Source organism: Corvus kubaryi, unplaced genomic scaffold, assembly GCF_017639235.1.
Source record: "Corvus kubaryi isolate FWS band 111438036 unplaced genomic scaffold, C.kubaryi_AGA036_p1.0 37395, whole genome shotgun sequence".
NCBI lineage: Eukaryota > Metazoa > Chordata > Aves > Passeriformes > Corvidae > Corvus > Corvus kubaryi.
Genome location: NW_024581134.1, coordinates 7,450,318 through 7,466,191, shown reverse-complemented (window position 1 = coordinate 7,466,191; position 15,874 = coordinate 7,450,318). Strand labels below are relative to the sequence as shown.

The following is a 15,874-nucleotide window of genomic DNA, read 5'->3' as shown; positions in this document are numbered from 1 at the left end:
TGCAAGCCGACCCTCCCGGGCCGTGGCAGGCAACCAGGGGCTGCAGGCGTTGCTTGCAGAGCAGAGCTTTCCAGGCCGGCTGTGCCGTCTGGGATGTCTGGGAAGGAGATGAGTAAGAGTCGTGGCCCCAGGCGGGAAGGGGAGGAGCAGGACTCTCGGGCTCCCCCAGGAATCCGTTCCGATCCACTCCCACCATCCTCGGCTGCCATCAGCCACCTCCTCCCCGTGCCTCAATTTCCCCCAAGCAGCACAGCTGCTCCTCTTGGGCCTGGCAGGGAAAAGACAAAGGTGAAGAACGGCCAAACTGCCATGCACGCCCTGAGGTGCCCGGCAGGATAGGGACAGGGTGGGGGCTGGCATGGCTGGGTCAGACAGGAGCCAGCAGCATGTGCTGGCCTGCAGGCAGTGGAGCTTGAGGCGCCAGTGTGACTGTGCGGTGGGGAGCTGGGGGGGCTGCATCACCCTACTGCCACCGCCTCGCAGCTGCATGAGTGCTGCTGAACTGCTGCCATGCCAGGCTAAGCTGTGCCGAGCTGGCCCTATTGGTGTGGGTCCCTGGTGGCACCATATTGTGCTGAACCAAACTGGGTCATTTTGAGCTGAACTGTGCATGGCCAAGCTAAGTCAAGCCAGGCCAGGCTGTGCTGAGCTGAACTGTGCCAGCCCCGCTTGTCCAAGCCAACCAAGCTGAACTGCACTGAGCAAAACTGGGCCAGGCCAAGTGGAGCTAAGCCAGATGAGGCCCGTGGTTGTTCTGTGCTGTACCAAACTTAGCTTGGCCAGCCCTGTGTCGTGTTGAGCTGAGCTGAGCCAAGCCAGAATGTGCCAACCCAGCTGAACTGCACCGAGGCATGCCAAGCTGAGCCATGCTGGGCCAGTTAACCCATGCTGGCCCCCTTGCCATCCCACACTGAGCTGAGCTGTGCTGTGTCATGCTGCACTGAAGTCTGCCAGCCTTCCATATCATGCCATACTGGACTGAGCTGGACAATTGAAATACGCTGGCTGGGCTGTACCAAGCTGAGCCAAGCAGCTCACTTCAGGTCCCTGGGCTAAAGGATGGCATGCCAAGCTACTGAGTAGAAAGGTGCTGTGCTGTGCCAGTGTGTGCAGAGCCATGCCATGAGCTGTGCTGAGCCAAGCCATGCCGTGCCGTGCCGTGCCGTGCCGTGCCGCGTCGTGCCGTGCCATGCCGAGCCGCCCGCTCGCCGTCCCCCCGCGCCTCATTGGCGGCAGCGGAGCAGTCCCGGTGCGGGCCGGCCCCGCCCCCCACTCGCCCCGCGCCGCTCAGCCCGGGCGGGCGGGGGTGTCATTTCCTCCACAGCTCGGGGCCGGGCCGGGATGGAGCTGTAGCTGTAGCCGCCATGGAGCGGGCCGAGGGCCGGCCCGGCGCCCCCCAGTACGTGCATGTGCAGCTGCAGGGGGGCGCGCCCTGGGGCTTCACGCTGCGCGGCGGGCTAGAGCACGGCGAGCCCCTCATCGTCTCCAAGGTAGGCACCGCCGGCACAGTCCCGCGTGGGCTCCACAGCATCCCCCCGCGAGGGGCCTCCCGCCCGTGGCGGGACGCGGGATATGGGTGGACACCCGATGCGCGGCGGTGTCGGGGGTGCGGGGAGCCCCGGCCGCGGGGTCGCGTGTCATGGCGCGGCGGGACGGGGGCGGCCACTCGCACCCACGATCCCCGCGACCCTCCACTTAGAGCCGCGGGGAAAAGTGGGAGCGAGAGGGGCGGAGGGACAGCCCGGGCCCGGCGGCAGGAAGAAATTCCTCTGGCACATCCGTTGGGCTGGCGTCGGGGGCGGCCCCACAATTCCTCCCTCACGTCTTTCCCGGTCCCGTCCCACGGACCGTAGCTGGGGGAGGTCAGCCCCTTTTCGTGTACCCATCCGTCGGTGCCCCGCCCATGGGTGCCCCGGGCACCGGCCTCTGCGGGGACATTGAGGGCCACGGTGGGGAACCAGAGTCCGTCCCGTCATGCCCCGGCACCCCTGGAACGCAGGGGCAGGACCGTGCCCGGGACTGGGTTGGCGCTGGGGTACGGTGCCGAGCGGGGCCCGACAGCAGCCGGGAGCGAATGCTCAGGGTGACCGCTGCGGCCCCGACGTCTCGCCACACAGAGGGTCACCGATTCCCGCAGCCCCCGCCAGCGCATCGCCCCGCGGGGAGACTCGCGGGGAGACCCGCAGGGTGCCGGGCAGCGGCCAAGGGAACCCCAATACCCACCCCTCCGCGGAGCCCGGACGGGGCCCTGTCACCGGGCGATTTGGCCGCCTGCCTGCCCGGTGTCACCGTCCTGCTGAGCCGCGGTGCGGCGGGCCGGGCTGGCGGCCCCGGGGCTGCTCCCTGCCTCGAGCCGGGCTGACTGCACCCCCGGGCCGTTCCACGCCCTCGGCGCGACGCGGGCAGCGCGGTCTGGCTGGGGGAGCTGGAAAAGTGGCTCCGGTCCCAGCCCTGCGCCCTGAGGTGGCACCGCCGGCGGGTGGGGAGCCGGGCGCCGAGGGAGTAACTGCCCGCGTCCCGACTCGCTGCCGGCCCTCGGGGAGGAGGGTCCCCGTGGATCCGCCGGTTGCCGGAGGAGGGGATGGGAGGCGATGGGAGGGCTCGGGGATGTTCCCCACCACTTTTGAGAAGGAGGGTGGCTTGCGGGCCGCGGGGTGTCGGCCCCCGCGCTCCCCCAGACACGCCGCCACCGCGTGTGCTCGGCAGACAAAAGGGGCTTGTTCCAGCGCTCTGTGCATTCAGGGGAGGGTCCCCCGGGGCCATCGCTCCGCCGCTGCGGCCGGCCGAGGTGTGTGCGGAGAGGGGGCGGCCCCCGCTTGTGGCGCGGGGGGCCCGGGCCGGAAAGGGGAAGGGCGTCCCCGCACTTGGTGACAGAGTTTGGCCTCTGAGTCCACTCCGGGCGGGATCCGTTCCTGTGGCAGAGTCCCACGGCAGTGCTCACACGCTCTCTAAGCCTTCCATGGGGCTGCGAATGCCCTCTGGCACAGGCTCCCCCAATCCCCCGATCACGTCGGGGGCAAGGAGGGACGTTGGTGTGGGGCAGAGTGGGCACAGCTCTGGCACTGTTCTGGTTGTGACTTCTAAGACAATTTTCTCCTGAGACATTCCTGTGAGCCATCCGGTACCCGCCATGAGAGCCCAGAGTGAACTCCAGGGATGGTGTTGGGGAAGTGTCCTGGGCTGGCCCAGCCAGGCAGGGCAGCAGGCGGTGGGGTTTGGCTGCCAGTGCTGAGTTCGCTGGTGGCAAAGGCAGAACAAGGGGCTGTTTGTGCCAAATTTAGCTCCTGGCGAGTGATGCCAGGGCTGAGCCTGTCCATCCTGGTGCATGTGATGGCTCAGACGTGGGTGCAGACCTGGTGGTGTCCTGCAGTAGTGGGGACACCTTTCACCTCTGACTCATCCCCATCCCCATGGCCGTGGCAGGCAGGGCTGGGTGGGCACATGGCTGGACAGAGGACTGGGTGAAGGTGCAGCCTGCCTTGCATGCTCTGCTGGTGCCCAGTGGTGGGCAGCAGCATGGGAAGGGGTAAACCCAGGTGTTCCACCGACTACATGGTAGGACTGGGAGCCCTCACAGGCAGTCAGGGTCCCCTGCCAGGAAGGCGGCCCCATGGCTGACTTCTGGGTAGGAGGGCAGCCTGCCTGGACAGGCAGGCACATTGGTCTGTGCCCAGCCTGGGCATGGCATTGTGGTGCTGAGATCCCTGAAAAAATGGGAAAGCTGTCGGTTCTGGGCACAGCTGTGCCAGGCAGGGCCGTGGGGCAGTGGTACACTGGGCAGGAGGCTTGGCTGCCCCTGCCTTCCTCCCTCCTAAGGTGACGTGTTGTCCGGGGGTGGTGGAATGCCCCCTGAGCCCTGTCCAGCACTAGGGCTGGAAAGTGGTGCCCAGGGGCACATGCACGATGACTGACCTGCTAGGCCCTGTGTGCTCCCTGGCACTGGGGCCTGGCTGCTGCCCAGGCCGGCCCTGCAGGCACTGTGAGCAGAGCTCATTCCTTGGCCAGGCCTGGGAGCAACTGGGCAGGGTGGGTGCTGGAGCCTCAGCATGGGGCTAGGTTAGCTCAGCTCTGTGGGTAGCTGTAGGGTCTTGCCACATCCACGCTGGGCATGGGGCACCCTGGGTCCTGCCCCATGCACCTGCATGCCCTGTGCCACTGCCACCACGCAGCAGTTTCAGTCGCTTGCCAGCCCTGTAGTGTGATAGTCTGGACTTGGCGATCCCTGGCCATTGCAGTGGCAGGATGGTCAGAGATCAGTGCTGGCAATGGGCACTGTGCCTACCCCAGCTGGGCACTGCTCATCCCAGGGCTGCCAGCATTGCACCTACCGGCTAGGGCAGAGGGGATGGCCCAGGGTTTCACATGCTGGCAGCACCATGGCCCTGCTTCCTCTAAGCACAGCAGTACAGAGTGCCAGGTTCATTTTGGCCATGGGTGTCAGGGAGGGTAGGCATGTGCCAGGGCTCAGCACTTCCCCTACTGTTGTCTCCTATGGGCACATAGGGTGGGATGGCATCCTTTGGGCATCGAAATCATCACGGGTGCCCAGACAGGCTCAATGTGGGGTTGGAAGCAGTGGCAGGGGGCTGGCATCCACGCCGGACAAAGGGCCCTTGTGCTGCCTGTGCCTGCGGGGGAATCTGCTGGGATGGGACATTTTTCTTTCTCACCCCTCCCCGATGCCCTTGCTCAGAAATTCATGTGACCAGAGAAGGGGGAGAGCCTGGCCCCGCAGATCTCTCTGTGGTGCCTGGGGCTCAGGCACCTTCTCCAAAGCCCCTTTCTCCCCTGACACACAGCGGCTGTGGAACATCCCCTGGGATATTCTGGGGGCCGTGCCCCCCTTGACGCCACTCTCTGTCACCCAGGTGGAGGATGGGGGCAAGGCTGCACTGTCCCGCCGGCTGCAGCCGGGTGATGAGCTGGTAAACATCAGTGGGACACCGCTGTACGGATCCCGCCAGGAGGCCCTGATCCTCATCAAGGGCTCCTACCGCACTCTGAAGATGATCGTTCGCAGGTTGGCAGTGCTGTGGAGGGGACACAGGGAGGGCCAGTGGGGTTTTACCTGCCTGGGGGACTGGCAGGAATGTGGAGGTGCCCTTGTCTCCAGCTTGGAGGTGCCCTTTGCTGGGACAGGGTGGGGAGCAGCCCCTTTGCTGCTGTCAGCACTCCCACTGGGTGGGGGTTCCCCAGCCAGCAGAACCAGGGCAGGGCATCGGGCTCGCCACCCCCTTGCTGGGCGGTAGCCTCAAGCGTGGCCGCTCCTCTCCCTTCCTGCCTGCCTGCCTCCTGCCTGCCGGCTTGCCTGGGAAAGGAAGGAGAGGCAGGGCTGGGCCTCGCAGTCCTCCCACCCCCCAACCCCTCCAACTGCATCCATTCCTATCTGCATCCTGACTGACTCCAGCTCCAGCAGCACTCAGGGGCAGGGACGGCGCAAGGGCACTGCCCAAGGGGCAGGGGTCCCGCGGAACTGTGCTGGGGCTCAGCATCATCCATGGTGAGTTTGGGGGCTCTGGGAAGTCCCTGTGCTGACCTCGCAGCTTGCCATTCTCCTCGTCTAGTCAGCAGATGCTGTGGCAGCACTGGGCGCTTTGGAGGTACAGGAGGTGGCTTCTGACCAGATCTGTGCAGTGGCATGTGCTGGGGGGACTAGAGACTCCTGTGGAGTCTCCTGTGAGGGGTGGGACAGGGACCAGCACAGGACTCTTCCCAGAGACATGATGTGGCTGGTGCTTGCTGCAGATGCTGAGGGACAAATGAACAAGGGGGAAGGTCAGGGTTGCGGGGGAGACGCAGACGTGGCCCCAGTGTTCTTGGTGGAGCCAGTCCAGTCCTGGCAGGGACACTTGCCCTGCTCAAGGCATTGCCTGTGGGCTGTGCAGGGGCCATGTCCTCGGTCCCCTGTTGGTGTGGCAACAGGGATGCTGCAGTCTGGGGAGCCCTGGCCAGTTGGGTGAGCTTCAGGATCCCCGTGCCCAGTGCCAGGTGCTGGCAGGGCTGGACCCTCCTCGCTGCCGTCCCCTTTGGGCGGGCGCTGGCCTGGAGGGGACAGGAAGCCCCATAGGAAGTGACTTCAGCCCCGGTTCCTTGGCCTGGCTTCCTCCCCATTCTTGTCCTTTCCCGCTGTTGCTCTTGGCAGGAGGAGCGTGCCCGTCCTCCGGCCCCATTCCTGGCATGTGGCCAAACTTGCTGAAAGTCGCCCTGACATCCCCACCATGCACTGCCCGGCTGATGCCTTCAGCCTCTCCTGGCCCTCGGGGTGTGATGTCAGGTGAGGCCCTGGGGGCAGTTATGAGGCTGTGCAAGGGGAGGGGGCAGACGGGACACTCTCTTGGGTTGTGGTAGTGGGGGTGGCATAAGTGGTCACATACACCACTTTCGGGCATTGCTCCTCATCCTGCACTACCCTTTCCCCTGGCTGTTTACTCCCGGCTCCCGGCAGGAAGGGGCGGCGGCTCTGCTGGAGACAGCCAGGAGCTGCTTAGTCCCACTGCCCCCACTGCCAGAGCTGGGAGGTCTTGAGTGGCTGGAGTCACACACACCCTGTGTTCCCTGTGCCTGCTCCCACTGCCAGTGCCAGGGAACCTTGGTGGTGGCCCCAAGCTGGGGGTGGAGGGCAGGTTGGGGCTGTGCTGCCCTGTGCTCTGTTGTCCCAGGGAGGGTGTATGTGTGGGGGTGGGCTCCTTGGGATCTCTGCGGAGCTGGATGGAGGGCGGCAGGTGCCTGTAACACTGGCGTGGGGCCAGGCAGCAGCAAGCTGTCCCTGCAGTGGAACCCACTGTCCTGGCACTGCAGCACTGACCGGAGCAGCTCCATCGGGAGCATGGAGAGCCTGGACCATCCCGGCCAGGCCTACTATGAAGGAGACCCCTCACCCGTTGACCAGGGCATGTACCAAAGCAAGCGGGACTCGGCCTACAGCTCCTTCTCTGCCAGCTCCATCGCCTCTGACTGCGCCCTCTCTCTCCGTCCTGAAGAGGCCGTGTCCATCGACTCCAGCCTCCAAGGCCCCTGCAAAGCCTCTGACGGGCGCTACCTGACCACAGGGGCTGAGCCATCTGTCAGCCGGCACCCTGAAGCCTGGCGGGCACCTGTGCCCCCCCAGCCCCCTGTCAGGAGGGACAGCCTGCGGCCAGCCCCAGCTGGCAGAGGGGAGAGGCGCCAGGCCTCAGTGTCAGCGGACATGCTGCATGCCAAGGGCCGGTGGATCTCTGACACCTTCCTCTGCCAGCGGGATGGGGAAGTGGAAGTGGTGGGCAGGAGGACACTGGCGTCATACCCCACGAAGGACCGTCTCTCTGCTGACCAGTATTACATGCTGAGCTCCCACCCGGACCGATGCCTGGCTGAGCCACTCCTGGGGGAGAGCATGGAGTCTGATAATCAGCCATACCTGGATGACAGCATGCACCGAGTGCCCGATGCCATGACAGCAGGTGACAACCCTTTGCTGTCCCCTCTCAAGGGCCACATGTCACACCGGCACAGTGCTCCCGAGCAACTGCTGGCCTCCCAGCTCCGCTCCCTCCAGCTGGGCACTGGCAGCGGGCAAGCCTCGCCAGCCCCCAGTGGGCAACGCTGGACCTTGTCCCCGCTGCATCCTGAGGGCAGCGGGGGGGGAACCACAGGGGCTGCCCAGGACCCCCCACACTGCCCAGAGCCTTGCTGCCGCGCGCCGCCCTGCCGTTGCTGCCCTGAGCTGCAGCAAGCCTGTGGGCAGGATGGCCAGGGGGCCAGCCCAGCACTCAGCACTGAGGGGCCAGGGGAGGAGGAGAGCCGGGGAGGAGCCCGGCGGGCTGGGGGTCCACCCCACCGCTCTGCTCAGATGCGCCGCCGCAGCGACCGCTTCGCCACCAGCCTGCGCAACGAGATCCAGCGGCGCAAGGCCCAGCTGCAGAAGAGCCGGGGTCCTGGTGCACCTCCACCTGGTGAGGAGCCAGTGGAGGAGACTGAGGAGCCTCCTGAGGGCAGTGTACTGGCAGAGCGACCCCCTGCCCTGCCTGAGTGTCTCAGCCCTGCACCGAGTGAGGACAGCAGGAACGCTGGCCGCTCTGGGGACCGGGGTATCTCCACCCTTGACCCAGTGCCAGCCCCTAAAGGGCCCCCGTCCCTTGAGCGGGTGGTGCCAACAGCCAGGGGCCGCTGGCGCTGGTCCCCAGAGCACAAGCTGCAGCCGCAGCACTCGCCCAGCCCCAGTGAACTGGAGGGATACAGCCAGGCCCCGGCGGCGCGCAGCTCCCCACCACAGGGCAGCGACGAGGCGGTCCTGCTGCCTTTCGCCGACCGCCGCCGGTTCTTTGAGGAGAGCAGCCGACCGGCACCACCCCGGCACAGCAAGCCGCCAGCAGGGAATCCTGGCGCCTTCCAGCCCCATGGCCCTGAGCACCGGGATGTCCGCCGCCTCTCCGTGGACCAGCCCTACAGCCCCGCCTCACCCAGCCGCCCTGGCTCTGCTGGCCCCTATGCTGAGTGCTGCCGGGAGCAGCCCCACTGTTACAAGCCACTGGGGAGGCCGGGGGAGCCAGATTACCTGCGGGGCTTCTCCTACCCCTGTGGGGTTCCCCTGTGCCCTGAGCCCTGCCGCTACTGTGGAGGGGACCTGTGCCCACCACCACTGCCCCGTGGCCACACCTGCCGCTGTCACCCTGTGCCCTGGGTGCGCTGCCCTGACTGCTGCTGCCTGGCCCCCCATCCCGGGCGAGAGGAGAGCGATGCCTGGCCCCCCCAGAGAGCTTTTGTCCCGGTGAGTAACTTGGCCCTGTGGGACTGTGCTGGGGAGCAGCACTGGCACCCCCTTACACCCCTGGAATATGACCCTGGGTTGGGGTGCGGAGTACTGTGCCCAGTTTGGCCCTGCAGACCTCCTGCATGCCTTCTGCACCTGAATGGGGATGGGACAGAGGTGCTGAGGAGGGGGATTTCACACTCCCTCCTCCCGCAACCAGGAATTTCCTCAGGATGAGTGGGAACCACCTGCAATAACCAGGAAAGTCAGCCAGTCCATCAGGTGAGCCCATGCCAGGTGCCACGGTGCTAGGATGTGTGTGCCACTCATGTGTGTGGGGACTTCCGCCAGGGGGATGTGGGGACTGGCATGATTTTGATTGAGGATGTACAAAGTGCCTCCCATATTGCCTTGGCCATCCTTGGCGTGGTGCTCTTTGAGGCGGGAGGAGGCATGCAGGGCAAGGGAGTGTGAGGAGGTATCCACAGGTCCCTTACCCTTCCCCAGAGGTCTGGGGCCATCTCCAGGAGGCTGTGCCCAGCGGATGAGCCTGGGCTTCTCCCACCAGTGTGACTGGGTGGCTCGCTGGGGTAAATGAGGCAGGGCATGAAATGGGCCTGAACTGCCAGATGGGTGACTGTGTGTGGGAGGATGGGTGCTTCCTTCTCTTCTAGTGAGCTCTCCAGCTACCCACTGGGTTTCCCAAGGCTTGGCCCATTCCACACCTGCCTTGAGAGCACTGAGCCAGAGTGGCCACCCTGCTACCGGGCCACATCCACACACGACCTCTTGTGGGATAGTGACCGCCTGGCCCACACCACTGAGAGCCCCCTGGAACCGCTGCACCGCCCACTACGGGGCAGAGCCTTCTCTGAGAGCCACCTCAACCTGGAACCTGCCAGCCCCTGGGGCCGTGACCGGAAGGACCATTTCCGTGCCAAGCTGGACCCTCCCAGCATCTCCAAAAAGAAGGGCCCCCCACCTCCCCGCCCACCTCCCCCCAACTGGGAGAAGTACAGGCAACGCCGGGCATCCCAGCACCCACCAGATGGTGCTGGGCATGGCTCTGCCTTCTCTGCTGCCCCAATGCCAATCCGCAGCATTGCTGAGGCAGTGAGGGAGCGGTCACAGAGCCTCACCGGGGAGCGGGAGGGCCAGTCCTGGGGGCACACTGCTCGCCCTCCCGCTCCACCAGGTGCGTGGCCCCGACCTGAGCCCCCCAGATCACTCCGCAGGACTCCTGGGCCTGATGCTACCAACGCTGAGATTTTCAGGCAAGTGCTGCCATGGCATGGGGGTGGGAGTGAGGCTGCAGGCACTGCCGGGACACACGAGGGGGCTTTTGTGGGCCCTTGTACCCTGTGTCAGAGCATCCTAATCCACCCCTTGGAGCACCCTGTGGGGGTATTTTATGTTGTGGGGTGTCCCTGACCTCTTTACCTGGGATGGCCATTGCCTTGAGTGTCCATGTCCCCACGGGTGGGCAGGGGACCTGACATGCCCTGGGTGGGTGTTGGCAGGTTGTCAGGAGCTGGGGAGAAGCAGACAAAGATGAAGCAGTCCCGGGAGATGGAGGAGCAGCCCCAAAGGCTCATCCAGAGCCAGGAGCAGGGCTGTGCCAGTCCCCGTGGGGTGGGTGAGTGCTCACTGTCCCTGCATTGTGGCCCTGGCCCTGCTCTGCCGGAGGCACTCAAGCCCAGTTCTGGGGCAGTGGAGGGAGTGAGCTGCCAGGGCAGCCGGCCCCACACCCGCTGTATGGACTCCGAGGAACTGCTGTGGAACGTGGCTGTCAGGGACCATTCCCTGGCCAATGTCCTGGCCCCCTTGGCTCCCCCTGGCACCGCCACTGAGGTGATGGGTGAGCTGCTGATGGCAGGGGAGCGACAGGCCTGGCGGAAGTGTCTCCAGCAGGACTGGCATGTGGAGGCTGTGGCACAGGACAGGTAGGGCTGGCATGGCACCGGGCCCCATGCCAAGGGCAGGCTGACACCCCCAGTCCTTATCTCTGTATCTCTGTCTACCCAGGCAAGGTTTTGAGCCCATCTCGCCGCCTCCCAGGAGTGCTGCCAGCTCCAGTTCCTTCCCAGTGCACTACGGTGTTGCAGTGGGCAAAGCTGAGCCACCCAACAAGGTGAAGGTGCTGCCGGAGGTAGTGGAGGGGAGCTTGGAGGATGAGGAGGAGGTGGACCACGAGCTGGTGGAAAAGAAGGTACAGACACTGCTGGGGACAATGCCCTCAAGGTTCCCCACTGCCCTTGCCAGGTGCTCATGGAGACTGGGGGCATTTCTGGATGCTCAGAGGGACTGAGACATCATTGGTTGCTCATGGGAACTGGGGACATCACCAGGCACTCATGGGCACGGGGGTCGTTGCTGGATGCTTGCGGGGATCAGGAACATTGCTATATGCTCACAAGGGGCTGGGACATTGCCAGATGTCTGCAAGGACCAGGGGCATTGTCAGCTGCTTGCGGGACCTGGGAGTCTCACCAGATGCTCACTGGGGACCAGCAGCATCTCCAGATGCTGAGTGCTTGCAGGGACTGGGATGTTCCCAGATGTCCACAGGGGCCGGAGGCATCCATTAAGTGCACAGGGAGTCTGAGACATTGACAGATTCTTGTGGGGACTGGGAATTGCCAGTAGCTCGTGGGAACCAGGGGTACCACAAGGTTCTTGTGTTCTGTGGGTCCCAGCACAGCACCCCTACACCTCTGTGCCAGTCCCCCGATCCCATGGGAAGTGGCCCCAGTTACCCCTGACCCCTTTGCTCTGGCAGCTGCAGCTGATCGAGAGCCTGAGCCGCAAGCTGGTGGTGCTGCAGGAGGCACAACGGGGGCTGCAGGAGGACATTAGTGCCAATGGGGCACTGGGTGAGGATGTGGCTGCCCGCCTGCAAGCCCTCTGCACCCCAGGGGAGTTCGACAAGTACCGCCTCTTTGTGGGCGACCTGGACAAGGTGATCAACCTCCTGCTCTCCCTCTCGGGGCGCCTGGCCCGGGTGGAAACTGCCCTGGGCAGCCTGGGGCCGCACGCCCCTGCTGAGGACAAGGTGAGCATGGGGCAGGGGACCCTCACCCATGAGGTTTTGGGCTGTGGGATGCCCTGCCAATGCCAGCCATCTTCTCCACAGCTGGCCCTGCGGGAGAAGCAGCGGCTGCTGGTGGCACAGCTGGAGGATGCCAAAGAGCTGAAGGAGCACGTGGGGCGGCGGGAGGAGGCAGTGGGTGCCATGGTGGCACGGTACCTGCCTGCTGAGCAGCTCCAGGACTACCAGCACTTCGTCAAGATGAAGTCAGCCCTCATTGCTGAGCAGCGGGAGCTGGAGGAGAAGATCAAGCTGGGCCAGGAGCAGCTCAGGTGCCTGCGTGAGAGCCTTGGCCAGGCCTCCAAGGGCTGCTAGCCCCCTACCCAGCTTCCATCTGGGATCCTGGCTGTGGTCCCAGCTTGCTGCCAAAGTGGATCCAGCCCCTTGTGGGCTCTCCCTGTGTCTGTCCATCTGTCCAGCCCCTGCCTTTTATTTATTTTTCTGATTTACCAAGCAGGGGCAGGGTTGCCAGTCCAGCACAGAGCTGTCATGGGCTCTGTGGCCACTCAGCAGCCTGTGGCCCAGCAAGACTAGATGGATGGATGCTACCACCACCCTCATGGGTCTTTCTGTGCCCATGGGGTCCTTCCAACTTGTCCTGGATACCAGTGCCTATCTTGTATCCGGTGCTGCACCACATGCCTTAAATACCCCCCAGCTACCCTGGGGCATATTCATGCAGCACCTGAAAGGGTTAAATCATGCTCGCCCTCTGTCATGTCTATTTGTCCAGCTCTGTCCATCTGTCCGGTGGGAGCTGAAGGAATTTCAGCCCCAGCATCCTCTTCCTCCCCATTGTGTCAGAAACAATGGCCCTGGCCAGCAGGTTCTTAACCCGCTCCCTGCTGGCTTAGGGACCACAGGGGGCCAAGGTGAGTGCCAGTAGGTGCTGTGCACCCATGTCTTGGGATGGTACCCTGCCAGGGCATGGGGTTCCGGGATCAGTACACTGAGGCCTGCAGCTACCCTCTGTCAACAATGCTGTCGGCATGGAGACAACCGGGCCTCATCCAGCACTCACCTGCAGCTTCTAGCCCAACACCAGGAGTGATTAATAGAGGAAAAACCACATTAAGGACAAAACGGGGCACTTGTCCCCTCCTCTGTGCTGCAACAGCCCCAAATAGCACTTAGATGTCACCCCCCGCCACTGTCCACCTGTCTCCATGGCATGAGCAAGTGCCTTGATACTGATTTTGCACAGGGGTTTAATGCAACCAGCAGGAACTTGGGGCAGGGGGGTAAACGTTTTGGGGAGGCAGGTGGGCTGCAGCGCTTTGGGGTGGCTCCATAGCTGGACCACCCAGCCCCAGGGTGCAGGCAGCAACTATGCCTGCCTGTGTGCCTCAGCAGCAGCCCCCCTGTGTTGCTGCCCCTGCTCTGAGCTACCCTTAGCCTGTTAAACACTACACCCCACACCTGCCTGGCTGTACTGTCAGGTGGTGCCTGGCAGGTGGGGTCCTCAACATTCCCTCTATCTCAGCCACCCCCAGGATCATTGCTAGGACCAAAGATTGCACCCACTGGGGGCCACGCTGCTCTCATGGTGGAGTTCAGCAGGCCTGCACAGGGCCCTGTGCTGGAGGAGCTGCCAGCACCTGCATGTTACTGTGTGCCATTGTACCTCTCACAGTAAAGCAGCAGGAGCTGCACATCTGTCCCAGTTGTGTCTCGCATGGTTTGTCCCTGGGCCCCAACAAGTGGCACCGGAGCGGAGAGGGGGTAATTGCTCCAGCTGGGATGAAGCAAGCCGTGGCAAGCTCTTGGGAGCTGAATGCCCCCGTGGCACAGGGGGCACCTGAAGTGCAGCTGTAGGCAGGGTGTCTTCTGCGCCCAGTGCTCCTAGGCTGAGTTGAGGCATGGGTCAGTGCCTGGACCCTTCCCCAGGGATGCATGTACGGGTCACAGCACTTGGATAGTGGATGCAGCGTTTTCCCTGGCAATTTGCTAGGGAATCGATGCCAGAGCTTTTGGGGCAGCCCCGGGGAGGGGGTGGCCATTCCCGGGGGGTTGTCGCAGTGCTGGTGCCGAGCCTGTTCCGGGGTGCCCCGATTCACCGCGGTACGGCAGGGTGGTGCCCAGTGCCTTCCTTGGGGACTCCTCTGCTCGCGGTCGCACGGAGCGGCCGGGGCACCCCGCGCTCGCGCCCCCACTGCTCGGGGCAGCGCAAGGGCGGTGGCGGCCGCTGGGTGGCGCCAGTCCCCGGGCGGAGCACGCGCGTGCAGGTGGGTGCGGGAGCGCAGGTGTGCGCGGGCACGCGCGCGGAGGCGGGCAGAGGCGCGCGGCGGCGTGCACGTGCACAGGTGTTGGGACGGGACGCCGGGGGTGCTCCAGTGCGAGTCCGTGCGTTTGAGCACAAGTGCACGGGGCGGGTGTGAGTGTAGGCGAGTGCACAATGGGATACACACGTGCACGCGCATGGGAGCGTGTCAGCGCGTGGCCGGAAGCACGTGGAGGGCGAGCATGTGGCTGCGCAGGGGATACAGGCATAAGCAGGTCAGTGCACGCCAGTGGACACATGTACGCACAAGTGGATGTGTGCACATGCATGTGAGTGCACACAGCTGAACACTTACATAGGTGAATGCATGCACACGCCTGTGAGCACACATGTTCACACAGTTGAACACATGCCATATGCGTGAGCGCGTGTGTGCAGGGCACAGGGAAGGGCACAGCCCCATGCTGCTGCTCACAAGCACTAGTGGTGAGTGACTGCACATGCAAGTGCACACACACACACGGGGGAACTTGTCCTACGTATGATGTGCACATGTGAATGCATGCACGTATGTGTGCACATGCAAGTGAGCAAATGCACACATGGGTGAATGCATGCAAGTGTGTAAGTGTGAATTCACAGGGCTTCTTGTGCAAGTCCTTGCATATGGATAACTGCAGGCACAGGGAAACTGTGCCCCATGACCCATTCAAAACCCCATTGCTCCTCCATCCAGCTCCAGCTGCTGCCAGGTAGGACAGTTGGCCCAAGGCATGGCGGCGTGGCCAGGTTGCTGGGTACTGGGGCCCTCAGTGCTGGATGAGGGCATGGCATGGGGTGTCCTGGGGATCCCTTTGTGGGACCCCAGAGGAGATGCATGCTAGCAGGCCCATCGTAGTATTCAGAGTCCTAAGTCTCCCAGAGGTGCAAAGAGAACCCACAAAGGTGGCGTAGCCCCTGGCCTTGGTGTCTGTCTCCCCATCGTGATGATCTCTCAATTTTACAGATCCCAGATCTGTCCCACAATATGCTATATACCTGAGCTGGGGAAGGATGAGGACATGGCAGGTAGTGATGTTTTAATGAGAGACCCCTGCCACATGTGGGAGATGGGGAATCCTGGAGCACAAAAGTCCAAACCCCATAGTAGGTCCCCCTCACTCCCACAGTCCATTACAGCCCAAAAGGCAAGGCCATGCGTTGGGAAGGGACAAGAGAGCCCTCCCTGTCCCCGGGCTGGGACAGCATGGCCCAGCAGGAAGGGGGGGATATGGGGCTCTGCCAGCATGGAGAGCCCAGAGCAGCAGTGGGTGAGAGATGAGCACAGGGGCCCATGGGACACTGTGGAGTGGAAAGTGAAGCCAGATCCTCTCTCCCTAGACATGGACTGTTTGGCGGCACATCCCCATGTGTGCATGCATGTGTGTGTGCTCCAACACACACTCTGGAGCATGTTCTATGCAGTCACACCTCTGTGGGGGTATCTGCATGCATGCACGCCACAGAATCACAGAAGGGTTTGGGCTTGGAGGGGTCTTGGAAGGACATTCTGTCCAACTCCTCCTGCCAAGGGCAGTGGTATCTTCCAGGGATGACAGGTTGCTCCAAGCCCTATCCAGCCTGGCACTGAACACTTCCAGAGACAGGCCAGCCACAGCTTCTCTGGGCAACCTGTGCCAGTGCCTCACCACCCCCATGAAAAAGGATTTCCTCTTTCTGTCTAACCCAAACACACCACAGGTCACTTTAAAACTGTTGCCCCTTGTCCTGTCTTGACATGCCCTGTGAAAAACTCTCCTTTTGGAGCCCCCTTGATATATTGAAATGCTACTTTAAG

The 15,874-nt window shown here is 63.6% G+C and overlaps 1 protein-coding gene across 5 annotated transcripts; it reads left to right on the top strand.

Moving 5' to 3' along the window:
• Positions 1-1,269: 1,269 nt before the first annotated feature.
• Positions 1,270-13,479, top strand: LOC121670105 (protein Shroom4-like). Of its 5 annotated transcripts, none has more exons than XM_042039876.1 (11): positions 1,270-1,490; positions 4,869-5,020; positions 5,318-5,500; positions 6,143-6,274; positions 6,799-8,746; positions 8,949-9,010; positions 9,529-10,002; positions 10,249-10,671; positions 10,754-10,937; positions 11,508-11,780; positions 11,862-13,479. In XM_042039876.1, the coding sequence occupies exons 1-11, from the start codon at positions 1,365-1,367 to the stop codon at positions 12,129-12,131; spliced, it is 4,227 nt and encodes a 1,408-aa protein (XP_041895810.1). In that variant the 5' UTR covers positions 1,270-1,364; the 3' UTR covers positions 12,132-13,479. The 5 variants fall into 5 exon arrangements, with proteins under 5 accessions (XP_041895810.1, XP_041895809.1, XP_041895808.1 ...); XM_042039875.1 differs by having other exon boundaries at positions 9,436-10,002; XM_042039874.1 differs by having other exon boundaries at positions 9,403-10,002.
• The last annotated feature ends 2,395 nt before the right edge of the window (positions 13,480-15,874 follow it).

What these genes read in the sequence shown, in the direction of transcription:
- LOC121670105 (XM_042039874.1), top strand. Translation starts at nt 1,365, where the DNA reads ATGGAGCGGGCCGAGGGCCGGCCCGGCGCCCCCCAGTACGTGCATGTG. An exon ending in AAAGTCAGCCAGTCCATCAG is followed by an intron (nt 9,011 to 9,402) that starts GTGAGCCCATGC and finishes CTTCTCTTCTAG; the next exon opens with TGAGCTCTCCAGCTACCCAC. An exon ending in ACGCCCCTGCTGAGGACAAG is followed by an intron (nt 11,781 to 11,861) that starts GTGAGCATGGGG and finishes TCTTCTCCACAG; the next exon opens with CTGGCCCTGCGGGAGAAGCA.